Source organism: Echiichthys vipera (genome assembly GCF_963691815.1).
Source record: "Echiichthys vipera genome assembly, chromosome: 11".
In the NCBI taxonomy this organism is placed as follows: Eukaryota; Metazoa; Chordata; class Actinopteri; order Perciformes; family Trachinidae; genus Echiichthys; species Echiichthys vipera.
Genome location: NC_139836.1, coordinates 11,765,622 through 11,779,473, shown reverse-complemented (window position 1 = coordinate 11,779,473; position 13,852 = coordinate 11,765,622). Strand labels below are relative to the sequence as shown.

At 39.1% G+C, this 13,852-nt stretch overlaps 1 protein-coding gene across 1 annotated transcript in view; it reads left to right on the top strand.

The window, feature by feature from the left end:
- Positions 1-2,027: 2,027 nt before the first annotated feature.
- Positions 2,028-13,852, top strand: part of klhdc3 (kelch domain containing 3) — a 28,830-nt gene continuing 17,005 nt past the window's right edge. Inside the window, exons 1-8 of the mRNA XM_083922785.1 lie at positions 2,028-2,104; positions 3,795-4,036; positions 5,221-5,397; positions 5,604-5,719; positions 5,804-5,875; positions 7,354-7,567; positions 8,157-8,243; positions 9,731-9,839. Coding sequence (XP_083778911.1) covers positions 3,883-4,036; positions 5,221-5,397; positions 5,604-5,719; positions 5,804-5,875; positions 7,354-7,567; positions 8,157-8,243; positions 9,731-9,839 — 929 coding nt within the window. The 5' untranslated portion in view covers positions 2,028-2,104; positions 3,795-3,882. The remainder of the gene's footprint in view (positions 2,105-3,794; positions 4,037-5,220; positions 5,398-5,603; positions 5,720-5,803; positions 5,876-7,353; positions 7,568-8,156; positions 8,244-9,730; positions 9,840-13,852) is intronic.

Sequence of the window (13,852 nt, the reverse complement as noted above, 5' to 3'; positions counted from 1 at the left end):
TTAATATTAAGTTTTTTTTTAAATTCATATTTAAATGAAAATGGTTTTCCAATTTTAAAACAATTTCTTTTTAAAAACTCTGGAAGCCTATCTACTCTTCTCCCTCCATTCTGGATCTGCTTAGTACCCCGCCCACCACTGTTGCCATAGTTACCATGGATGTATTAAGATAACTGGATACAGCATTCGAGGTGGAGCCCTGTTTATTCCTATAAAAGTTGCTTAGTGGCACATGAAGCCAAAAAAAGTTCAACTGCTGCATCTAAAATGACTAGAATGATCGGCACTGCTTCCGACTACAGATTTCTGCCGGCCAAGACGGCTAGTTCCGGTTTAGCACCCTGGCTAACTTGAACTTGGCCTTTATGACTTAATTGTCTCATCTCATCTCATCTCATCCTCATCCGCTTATCCGGGGTCGGGTCGCGGGGGCAGCAGCTTTAGCAGGGGACCCCAAACTTCCCTTTCCCGGGCCACATTAACCAGCTCTAACTGGGGGATCCCTAGGCGTTCCCAGGCCAGTGTGGAGATCTAATCTCTCCACCTAGTCCTGGGTCTTCCCCGGGGCCTCCTCCCAGCTGGTTTAATTGTGCGTCATGTAAGTCAATGGTAAATAGTACTTTTGGGCCAGGGGTAGTTGCAATTCCACTGTTTGGCCACTATTTTCTGCAGGTTCCAGCACACTTCCTTGGGACCTGATAGTTATGCTATGGAATGTCCCAGCCATAAGTTGATTTGACTGGTTCCTTAGACCGTCATTGGTACACTGCAGTTTCAAGGCAGAAATGCTCAGACGTGGTATTGACTACACATTTCGCTCATATGTCCCCATATAGACATATTAACAAGGTTAAAAATTTGACTTTCATTGAAGGGGATCTTAAATTAAAAATGGGTCCAGCTTTATTAGCTATACTGTTGGCCCTGACTTGTAGGGGGGTCATGTGTCAGAATGTAGTTATAAGACCTTAATTATTTCTAGCTCATATTGTGCATATCTGTGTGTTAAATAAGAGAGGCGCAAACTGACACGTGGCAAACATGGGTCTATTCAGTGCTATTTCATCACAGGCTGCTATCTGAAATTCTGGGCTTATAATGAAGCTACATGTGTAGTCGGTTTGCAATGTGGTGAATGGAAACTTTGAGACAATAGGGGTGGAAGGTGGCCAACAAAACCTAAAGCCCCCTAACAAGTTAATCCGGCCATGTGGCTTAAAAGCACGTTAGGTACACATTCATTTGGGCATTGTTTTTTCCTGTGAAAAACCTAGATTTTTGGGTTAAAAAATATCAAAAGTTTACATACAGTTTATTTATATTTTTTTATTTGCCTGCTTTTAATTTTGTAATTATTTAATCTGAATGTCATTTACATCTTAATGTAATTTTATATGTGTTTCTTTCCAATACTTCCAGCACTTTGAATTACCTTGTTGCTGAAAGGTGCTATACCAACATTTTTATTGCAATCAAAAAGGAATATATCATATATATGATAATACAAGTTACTTACAGTATAAACAACCAAGCGAGTGACACCAATAACTTAAATGAAATTAAAATATATAAATACTAGACAAAACTAAATAATAATAAAAATCTTTAAAGAAAACAAATAAAACAAGAGGTCAATCAGGAAATAAAGTAAACAGATATTCAGGCAGATGTGGAGCTTTTGCAAATAACATGTATTTGGTATAGTTTCATCTCATTTATAAATACATCAAAAATAGGAACCTTTTAAGAAACGACATGTGTGTGTAAAGTACTTTTGCAAAATAATGAGGTGACTGTTACCAAATTCTACATTTTTTGTCCTCCGGTTGGAAACCAAACTTGCAAAAGAGCTTTTCAAAGATGTAAACACAATTATGATGTTTATGTTTACAACTTTGAAAAGGTCTATACAAATAAAACTCTGCCTTGCCTTGCAATGTGCTGCAGTCAGAGTTACAGTGAATTGAAGCAGCCGACAGAGGGCGCTAGCGGACCCTTCTCCTCCCAACTCAACACGTCACGAGGGAGTCGGTGAGGGCTCCCAGTGGATAGCAGCACTGCTTCTCTAAACACCAGTTAACCACAACCGACTCGACCACTGAAGGTAGCTACATGATATTCCTCTGTTAACATTGATGTCTGTTAGCTAACCAGTTTGTAACTACGGTGGGACATTAATGCCGCAGTGATAATAACTCTTACCGGTCTTACCAGTTCACGTCAGCTAACTAGCTAACAGCATAATGTAGCTACCCTAGCTTTAGCATAGCCCAGCAACAGCTTCTCCTCCTGGACAGTTGCTTATCGAAGACTCAGGGACCCTACCATCCTTCCACGGTTGTTGTTAAAGGTGATGTTGCGACACAGGCTAGCCCTAGCCGTCAGTGAGTCTGTTCCTCCTGTCAGCTAATGTCTGTTAGCTTGTGTGTGAGGCGTTCATGGACTGTAGTAACTAACCGCGTTGTAGCTCAATGTCACCGGGTCTACATTAGCTTTATTAATCTATTACTACTATTCGTACCCCCACAATACACATGGCCAACTGAGAAGTGTGCCATCGGTTTCCTGTATGTTAGCATAGTTTTATTTTCTACAAAGCCACTGTGGTCAAGTTGTCAGTGCCACCATGGCTATAGCCATCTGATACCAACAGTATCCTGTTCAGTGGGTTAGGAGGGTGTAGAAACTGACACACATGCCCTTCTGCTTAAAAGCTACAGCCCCATTTACGTGACAAAGAGTCGGGATGAGAACTGCGAAGAGTGTTGCTTAATGTTTATGTAGAAAAAAACTGATTTACTGCAGCAAAGATGTGTTGTTGTTGCCTTCATCTTATGTGTTTTGAGACGTCATGTCACTCCACATGTGGAGACTTGCTTTTACATTCATGCTCCAAAACAATCACAAAGTGTGAGGCATGGCAATTACTCTAATACGGTTACGAGTCGCCTGTTGCCTCGATCTGGCCTGCGTTGCTCCTCGTGTTATGTTTGATGGTCTTCTGGGGGTTTATTTTTAAAAGCAAACAAAGGTTGGAGGTCAGTGAGTAAGTGAGTCATTGAGATAGAATAAGCAGGGGCACATAGGGTTTCGCAAGAGACAGTTTCACTTGCTTTCTGCAAGACATTCAGGTAGTGAGTGCATATCAACCTGTAATTTAGATTTTAGAGTGCTAAAGAGTTTTGTTTAAGAGTTAGAAACTTATCTCTGGAAGTGTTTCTGAATTACAAGCTGCCATCATACTGCAGACCTTCTTTTTTTTTTACATATGCTTTCTGTTAGTGTCCTTAGTTTTCATCAAATATTTTTGATTTGCATGACTATTTAATCATGCAAACCCAACTGCTCAGATAGCTGAATGACAGTTTTTGTTGTTGTTCACTTTTCAATACATTAGAAACACTCACTTTATAACACCTCAGTAACCTAATTGGATCTCACTAATGTTAAAAGGCTGCTGACACCATCTGTGTGTCTAATGATTATTGATATGGTGTAGTCCCTAAAGGGGTGCATATTTATTTATATGATTCTATTTTTAAAAGTTTTTTAGTGCAGTGGGCGGTCACATGGATGAGAGGGAACAAAAAGAAAGAGGAGTGATAGCTGTAGGTCTAATCACCTCTTAAAATACCCTCCCAGCTTAGATAATACGGGGGCTTGTGAGCCTGTCAGCAACAGCAGAGCTGAGAAACTCGTAGCCCAGGAGGACAAACAGTTGCCCTTTGTGTTCTCCTCGGTTGTCCCTCCTAGTTCTCCTCCTAAGCAGAGTGCCTCTCCTCTTGTGAGCACAGGTTTCAATGGTGTTGGCTTGATGGGATCCAAGCAGGTGACAAAGTGATGGTCTAAGGACTCACAGCCACAGAGGTGCTTGCGCGTGGGATGTTGCGCTGGTCTGTGCACCTAGAAGGAGGGCCGCGGAGAGTCAACCATGCTGCTGTGGCGGTGGGGCACAAGGTGTACTCCTTTGGAGGCTACTGCTCTGGGGAGGACTACGAGACACTCCGTCAGATTGATGTGCATGTCTTCAACACAGGTAGGTCATGAATATACATGATACATATGTTGCTTCCTGCTGTTTTTGTTGTGAGTGAGTTCAATTATTGTGGGAATTTGGCTGTTCAACCCTTTATAATTTTATGACCTGAAAATCAACATAATTAAAAAAAAAAAAAAGAATCCAGTTTGCAGGTCTCAAGACCACTCTGACGTCAGGACCACGCTGGAACCCCAGTATACATATTTATGTAAAATGATCTAAATTGGTTGTTGGTTTTATTTTTGTACCTTAAGTGTGTGAAAATTCTTTCTCCTTTAATGCCCAATGCTCTATCTGTCTGAAGCAGAAATGTTTTTGTAGTGAGGATAAGTGTTTCAGATTTTGTTGAACCTTCACCACTTTAACGGTAACTCTGTACAGCTGGCATTTAAAACCCAAGCTTTCCATTGTGGTTTGTGACATTTTCTTGTCGTTGTTTTTCTATTGCTTTCTCACAGACAGGTGTTTTTCTTTAAATGTGGTGCTCTAACTTCTATAAAACTGCTCCCTTTTCTTCCTCATAACCCATTTTATAAAACCCTAAAGCAGCCATCTGCTTTAGGGTTTTACTATGTCCCAAAGTAGCTTGAGCCTACCTGCCATTGCTGTTCCATGAAAAGATCTGTGACACCAAACCTTAATGAAAATGCCTTTGGCTGGTTGAAATGGAAACGGGGCCACCTTAGCTATTGTTTTAGTATTTTTATCTTGTCGCTTTCTTTGTGCTCCTTCTCGTTGATGTCTTTTTTTACAGCAGAGCCTGTTGCCTTCCAAAGTCCTTAGATTTCTTTCCTTTTTCTTTTCACATTTTTTCTCGTTGTCTTCTGCTATTTTAAACTTCCATAAGAGCATGGTGAAATATTACTACTGACCTATTTATTACATCACCCAGTTGTTTTACTAATTGTTTGTTGCTTTTAATTGTTTTATTCCTTTTAAAAAATTAGGTTACAATTGTTTGTTTGTAGTAGATTTACTTTTGGCATTGCGGCTTGTCTTGAGTTCATATGGTCAGACTATAGCTTAATCTGACATAATATTCATGCATTTATAAGGTTTTCATTTATTAAACATCCACAAACATAAAACAGAATGTAATAAATAAGTTACTTTTCAAGTGTGTATTGAATAACCTATATAATATACCTAACATACCCTTTCTTGACTGTTCTGTATTTCAGTGTCTTTGCGCTGGATGAAGTTGCCTCCAGTGAGGACTGGAGGACATGAACGGGCCCGTGAGGTGCCATATATGCGTTATGGCCACACAGCTGTGCTGCTGGATGATATTATCTACCTCTGGGGTGGGCGTAACGACACAGAGGGGGCCTGCAATGTGCTTTATGCGTTTGATGTCAGTAAGTAGACCCGTATCTAGCTCACACTGTTAAGTGATAGTTTGAGGCTGTGTTGCCTTTGAGATGCACCTGTTTAATGTAAAACTGTTTTACATCAGGGAGCTGTAACACCTGCTTATATGATGATTGTTTTCTATCATACATGACTCAGTCGTCATGTCAGTACTGTAAAATGAGAGTTAATATAAACTGTTCCTGCTTCATAGACACCCACAGATGGTTCACACCCAAGATTTCTGGGACTCTTCCAGGGGCAAGGGATGGCCACTCGTCCTGCGTCCTAGGGAAGGCAATGTATATATTTGGAGGATATGAGCAGCTGGTGAGTCTTTATCACTCTTCACTGTGGGTCTTGTTCTCTGAACATTAACATTTGCTTAAATGAATCTCCTCTGCTGTGTTTTAGGCTGACTGCTTCTCCAATGACATCCACAAGTTGGACACCACCGCAATGGTTTGGTCATTAATCAATGCCAGAGTGAGTTAAAACCACCAGTTGTTAATTCTTCAAAGTTTAAAATGTTTAAGTTTCTGTACAGAGAGTCTTTCACATTAATTGTTCATGTCCTCATTGGACAGAAAGCGCTCACTCAAAGAAACACAAAGATAGAAGGCACTGGCAACATCAACTCAGCTACATTCAAAGCACTGCTGGAAATCAACAAACCACTGGTTATTACTGGGGTTGACAGTACTGCGACATGAGCACTCAGTGGTCAGTTTGGCTGGATACAAAGGCACTGAAATGTAATGCAGTTCCCTGGTAGGTGGCCAAGTACAAAAAGCCTCACAGAGGATTACATACACTCCCCTTTTGGGAAATGCCATTTGTGTTTGTATGCAGTCAACCTGCTCATGTGATAAACTCTTGTAAAGTATATTTTAGACTCTTGTCCACACTGGCGAAGGAAGGACTTACTCCACTATTCCCTAGTTTTAGTTTCTAGCCGATAAAAAAAAAAATGTCATCAAGGAGATTACAGTTTGGTGCTTAAAGATTTAGTTGTGCATGTGACTGAGTAATACATTTTTTTTCTGCATGTACTCAGTCTTGCATTCCATTTAGAAAACAGAATTACCTGCTCTGCTTTAACTCAAAACCTGTTTTCTGTAATGTTTAGATTTTCTCTATTATTCCACTCATTTCTCATTTAAATTTTCACCAAGCCTGGCATTCTCTCCAGTCTTGTTTTTCCTAGATTCACAGTCCCTTTTAATAATTATAATTAGCTTTTTAAAGCTGGTAATTGTAATTTAAACATTATTTGTATACTCTGCTTTACAAGATTGCATTTTTCCCTGACTGCTCTAATTATAAAACAAGTTAAAGACTGCTTGCCTGGGTAGCATTTGTGGAAAACAATGGGACATTCTGGAAAGGAAGGCATGTGAAAGGCTTTACTATGGCTATAGGCCAGCTAAATGCATAGGGAGTAGAGGCTTGTCTTTGTTAGGCAGTTTCATTCAGTGGAAACGCATCACATTTCATTATTTTGATTTTTTTCCCCCCACTCATAGTTATCTAGTAACCACAGCCAGTATCAGCTACATTGTCATTATTCTGAGATTGGTTAATGTTATTTTACTTTGTATTTTTTTTGAAAGGCTTGTGGTTCCTTAAAGTGGTTTGGTTTTAGTGTGGCGTTGTAGGTGCTGTCTTGGTCCACTAGATGGCAATGTTTACCTGAAGTTGCTCGTCTTGAAGCCTCATCTCTACCAGTGTGAAGTTGAGGCTTTATTACCAGCGTTCTCAATGATCATTGAATGCTTTGGAGGCATTGGAGAGTTTTGAGCTAAAACTAGTTCATGAGGTGTGTGTCAGGTTATGCAAGAATGCAAGTATGTAGGTTACATCCAGCGTGCTTGCTGTCTGTCATGAGAAGACTGCTTTATCTTCTCTTTCCATTTTATGGACTGTAAAGGTATAACATTCATATGCATTTTTTCTCTTCACAGGGCACTCCGGCACGCTGGAGGGACTTCCACTCAGCCACCATCATCGGGACGAAGATGTTTGTGTTTGGAGGCCGAGCGGACCGCTTTGGCCCCTTCCACTCCAACAATGAGATCTACTGCAACAAGATCAAAGTGTTCGACACAGAGACCAACTGCTGGCTGAGCACCCCTTCAACACAGCCATTGCCAGAGGGACGCAGGAGTCATTCAGCTTGTAAGACACAAACATAAAATCAATATGATAAACGCATTTGTGATCACCACTTTTAAAGTCTTACATTGTATTTTAGTAGACCAACATCCTAAATTACCTTCATTGTGTCTTCTTCAAAATAACTTAATCCATAATGCATTTAGAGACGAGAGTTGTGAGCCACAACATCTGTGAATATTCTCACACATTTCTGAATAAACTGTGGTTGTTAGGACATTTTTCACCATTTTAACTGAGCAAGGAAGTGATCCAGCACGTACCATTAAACATATGGTTCTCTTAGTTTGAAATAATATGTTTTTAAGAGGGAGAACTTTCGAGTTTCTCACAGAGATGATTAATTTGTGTACAAATCACAGTCATTCTCCAGCATGACCTTTCACTATTTCATTCTCAAGCATGGTTTGTTTTTTATTGTTTGTGTAGTGAGAGTATAAACGGTACAAGATTGCATTTTTCGCCCACATTGATTAAACATATCCAGCTATGCTAACTGTTCGCATGGTTCCATTTATTCTGCTGCAAATGTCATTGACCTGCATGATAGACCGTACTTCCTATTCTTTTCTTTTTTTCTTTCTGTGCTTAGTTTCCTACAAAGGGGAGCTGTATATATTTGGAGGATACAATGCCCGTATGGACCAGCACTTCAACGACCTCTGGAAATTCAATCCAGGTGATTTGCCGTTTTTATGTCACATTGGAAAACGATTTATGTTGCCATCCCAATGTTGATGATTGTGTTGTCCCTGGTAGCATTTCTTTGCTTAGTGCATAGTAAAAAAAAAAATAGGTGTACCTGCACTTATGACTGTTTACCTTTTTAAAGAGAAAATGCAGCACCGGTAGTGCTAACTCATGTTGCCCCACTTAACTCCTTCTTCTGTAGAGACTTGTGTAGACAATCCTCTTCTCCCTCATTGCATCATTGTCAGTCATGTGATAGTGGCTGGTTGCTCCCTTTTCACTATGACGAGTTTTCAAACATAAATACCTTCTTTTTAGCAGATGAACAACTGACAATAATTCAGTCTCTAGAGTCTTTTGTCTGCTCTTAGATTGATTGATTCTTAAGTCAGTTCAAGGCAAAAAACATTGTTGTAATAGCTTTTGCCATCACCTAGCCCACCTGGGGTATATTTATCGTCAATACAGTGCCTTATATGGTAATAAAGTAGCAATATATATGGTTACCTTTGTATTATAGAAGAATTGAAAGTTTTGAATACAGCTCCAAATTGTAGCTTGAAGTCCTATGCATTATTTGTTAAAAAATAAACTATACATATATATATATATATATATATATATAGACATATATATATATAGACATATATAGGTAGACTATGAATCCTCTGAGGTGTATTTTTACATTATGATGTGTCCAAAAAAGTGGGCATATATAGTTATGTGTATCATAACAGTTAGCCTTGTCCTACTGATCTTTTACCTTTTCGTCTTATAGCACATCACATAGTTTTTCTTGATGAAGTACTACATACTGTATGATTTTTTTTGTGTCCAGCTGTCTTTTTACTGGATGAACTGCTGTTTATGGTTCATTGACCAGTTAAACCTGTGCTTTACAGTCCACTAGATGGCAGCACTTCAATTAAAGTCCCACTTATTCAACAAAGTGAATGGCCTGTTGCTATAGAGATGTAATGATGCTGTTGCCTTTGAGAGTGTGAGACTACACATTTCATCCTTATATGGAGCAACTGAGAGAGCTTCAAGATCGTCACTCATATTGCACTTCTATAGCACAGAGGAGAGGATTTGTTTCCATTTCTGAAATGTGAAGTTTTATGTTCAAATGAAGGTTAGGTTTTGTGTTCCTGCTTTAATAGCTCCTTTTCATTCTCTAATCCATTGGCCTTGCGTTGTGGTTATACATAGCAGGAAGCTGAAAGAACTGCAGACACAATGCGGAAGCACTAGTAGCTTTATGTAACTTTAGGTGCATGGGAGTTTGTGTAGCTGCTGTGATGTAGCCCACACAGATCAAAATTGAAAAAACACAGAAAAGGTGGAGCTATTAAGAGCAAGGATGTAATCTGAAGTTTAACTGAGATTTGTCCATTTTAAAAGAGTCGGTCATTTGTCCATCATTGTGTCTAAATATCGCCATATGAACTTTATTCTTGTCTTGTTTGTACACAGAAGCCGTTTCCTGGGAGAAGGTAGAACCCAAGGGGAAAGGACCATGTCCACGGAGACGGCAGTGCTGTTGTATGGTTGGAGATAGAATCATCCTCTTTGGAGGAACCAGGTGAGGCACAAAATATTTCTTCTTGAACCATAATTTTTCTCTGTACTGTTAAACTACATTTTGTGTTTAAAGATTTTACATGTGTAGTGTAATCAAGGATGCTCCCGAATATGCTCTCAGGTTAGGTTAGGTTTCCCCAGTGATTATTCTAGTGGTAAAATTATTTTTTCTTTAAGTTCTTTAATTCTTTATCAATGAATAGGTCATTTATGAAACATAAATAGTATTGTATATATTTTTCCAACTAAAGGATATAAATATATTTACATGTGGCTTAGGGTTCAACATTAATGTGTTTTTTACTTGCCTGGTCAGGTAAATGGGTTAAATATCTACTTGACCAAAGTCAATTTTTACTTGCTCTTATACAAATAGCTTTTTTTATTAGTGGTTAACAAATACCAACAAAGTTAATTGTCACGTTTAATCTCTCTTCCAGTAAATAATTCCTGATCAGTACAGCTCATGTGCAACTCGACAGAGATGAGGAGGAAGTGAGATGGCTCACTCCTTAGCTATTTCAGCATCATCTCTGGAAAAATCAATGTGTTTGATTATTTTTTTACCACTTGCCAAATCGGTCTAGTGAGATGCTAGATTAACTAGCTCGACTTTGCATTTTATTTGCCCCAGGCAATTCGGGCAAATCAATATAACTCATTCTTCTACGCTCATCTTCACACGAATAACCCCCCTACCCTAAGAGAAAGAGGAGGAAAATAAAGATAAATACCCCAACACAGAGTAACATGCATGTGCACTCACATACACTCCTACAAATACTACATTATATTTTAATAATCATATATTCACATAAACATACAAATTCTCCCTAATAATTTGGAGGGGAACAATTCTAATTTGGTTTAACAGACATAGATCCCCCTGTTGAATTTTTCAGTGTTCTAATATACAGTTGTTTTTGTCGTTCTCCCTGTATCCATTTCCCACAGAGGAGTGCATGATAAAAGCTGAAGCTGACAACACATGATGATAAACTACTTTGTGCCGGCTGAGTCATTGTTGACACCACTCATAAGGTGTTGTCTGCTTGCAGCTTCTCAGTTACACCAGTCTTGTGTAGAAAATATCCAAACAATCTTAAAGTCAAACTTTAAATTCAAAGAGTGTTCACAGCTTGCCTTTCCAAAAACAAACATTTCAACAACATGTCAACTTACAATCCATTACAAAGCCACAGTGAATTACTATGGGAACATTGCTAATGTGTCAAACTACTAGTTAGCCTAAGGTGACACGGCATTTCCATCAGCCTTGAAGTTCCACTATCAAAACTGAAAATACTTCTGCTAACTGTTTAGTTGTTTGACTGCATACTTGGTATATATATATATTATATTAGCATGGATTCACACTTTTACTGCTTCATAGAAAATGCCAGATTCTGAGAAATTATATAGGAGAGGTAGCGTGTGTGCACACTGTTTGTCTTGTACCTGAGTATTTTGCCTCAATAATTAACTTTAGGGAACAGCGATTGTCCGCACATTGTTAGGCTCCGGTATGAATTATTTAATGATTAAAAAGGGAAAGACACATTTTAAATACACTGGAGCCATGGTATTGTATACCAAGCTGCTAGTTTTTCAAGGACAAACTATTTCTAAAGATGTACACAGATATGAAGATGAGGTGAAGCGGTTTGTTCTATTAACATAACTATCTCTGCTGAAAGAAGGAATAGTTCAGTAGTTTGCAACTAAGAAAGAAAAATTGCCTAGTAATTTCAGAGGTTGGCAAGAGGTGGGAACTATTACCAATTATCCTTTCCTTACACTTTTATTCATATACTCTTCACTCTTTTCATTGTTTGTCACCATAATCATTATGAAGCGCAGACTCTCAAGACAAACTTTGTGGCGAAAACCTTCATCTCTTTTCTAAATGTCATATGGAGGGCCTGGCTCCTGTAGACAGCAGTCTGTGATGTTTCCCTTGTTGGCCGTAAGACAGTAGTGATTGCTTGGGGATTTGTGGCTTATTAGGTGCCACTGGGCTGGTGACGAACTTGTGATAGGCCAGTAGCCAGCAGAGTAATGAGGTAGCTAACAACATTAGCATGGTCCAGAGTAGTCCAAGACCTGGGCTGCTGTTATCAGCAAGGCTGTGTTATCAGGCAAACCCCACTGGGACAACCTGATAGTGGGGAACGGGAGGCTGTGGATAAGAGTCCTCTCAGCCCCACTACGTCTACATGCCTCCAAGTCCTTAAGGCCTCTGGCTGCTGCTGCAGGAATCGTTTTCAACTGCTCCAGTGGCCACATCATGGGGAGCAACCGACCTAATACACAAGTATAATCTTGGTTCATCCATTATGCAGCAGCATTAAAGTCATAATTAAAATAGTTATAAGATAAGATATTTTTTATTAGTCCCACAGTGCAAACACTTACAGGGTCACAGCAGCAAATATTATAAATAACAAAAGCATCAATAACAGATGCAAAATACAAAACTGTTACAATACAATATTGTTAGCATATACCATAATTAATAGTGATGCGTGGGTTGATCTGCAAAGGGCAGGTCCTTCAGGTTGGGTGGATTTGTGGAAAAATATCATATCTACATAAACATTGCATGCAGTGACTCATTAAGACCCCCCCCATTAAGTTAGTCCCTACAGTTACACAACAACTGGTCAGAAAGAACAACTATTTGTCTCTTTCCTCGTCTTAGCCCTGAAATTCGTGTTATTATGATGCTATCTATGTATAGAATAAAAACAAAGTTTGCGGTTTGTAGGTCAGTTTCAGGTGGCTGATTAACTGCAGGGTGAGCGGTGGGGATTGGCTCTCATAATGTGTCGGGTGGACGCAGGTATTAAAAAAGAACCTGACCCACTCATCAATAGTGTCAGTGATAAATACAGTATAATGTAAAACAACTTTTAAGGGATATATCTTAAGAGTAGCTGGATAATGTAACTACATGTAGTACTTTAACTACACTCCAGCAGAAGCGAGAATGCAAAAAAATGTTTGTAAGAGCTCAAGAGCTTTAGAAGATGCTTGTTTTTGAAGATTGTTATGCATTGTTTGGTTTCTCACCGGGATTAGTCCAGGATGGGTTTTTCAGGAGTCATGATTTCCTGTCGAGAGCAGATAGGGCTGGAATTGAAAAGGGAGTGTCATTAGGCTCACTGGAATGATGGACGGTGCTGGCTGAGCAGAGGAAGAAATTAAACTCCACAAAGTATCTTCAACATCCTGTTTAAAGGTTTAGGGTAGTTTTTCTTTTGCTTCTGTTTTTTTAAGGAAATGGGCCAGTTTAACTTTTCTGCCTTAAGCTGTTCACATACTGTATATTTATTAATGCACACCAAGTTTATATGGAGAGCAATTTGTTTTGTTAGTGTTATTTGTAAAGTGTAGGATAGTGTTGTTCGGCAGTTGCCCAGTTGTTCTAAGTTGTTGTTTCCTGTTACTGTACAAATTAGAGCATGATCCTTGCTAAGTTGGCCACACAGGTTCTCTTGACCTGCATTGCACGTTTGTTGTTTACATGAGATCGCTTAAGCCTCTTACACACAGGAACTCCCATAAGCACGTGCACACACATACAAAGACACACAAACAAGCAGCTTCTTATCGCAGTCATTTGTTTGCTTTCTCTTCCTCACTGAGAAAGTTGTCCTGTGAAGGTACACTAGGTGTTTTGATTCCTGCAATTATTTGCACTGATTTATATTAGACCTAACAAGTTTTATTATGCACATCTAATTTAGTGTGAACATTGGGTTTAAAAGCAGCCTTTGTTGAATCTCCTGTGTTTATTTTTGCATGACCTAACAACACGAGGGCAGTTAACGGGGCTAAAAAGTTATTGGTGTCTGTCTCAGTGCAACTGACATATGCTTGCACATGTCACCATGAATTATTTGCTGGACATCTTGCTTGTGTTTTTTGTGGGGGCTTCTCATTTTGTTAGGTCTGCTAAAGGAAATTGTGTTCAAATTTATGGTCCACATCTTGTTTTCTAGGGTTAGTTGT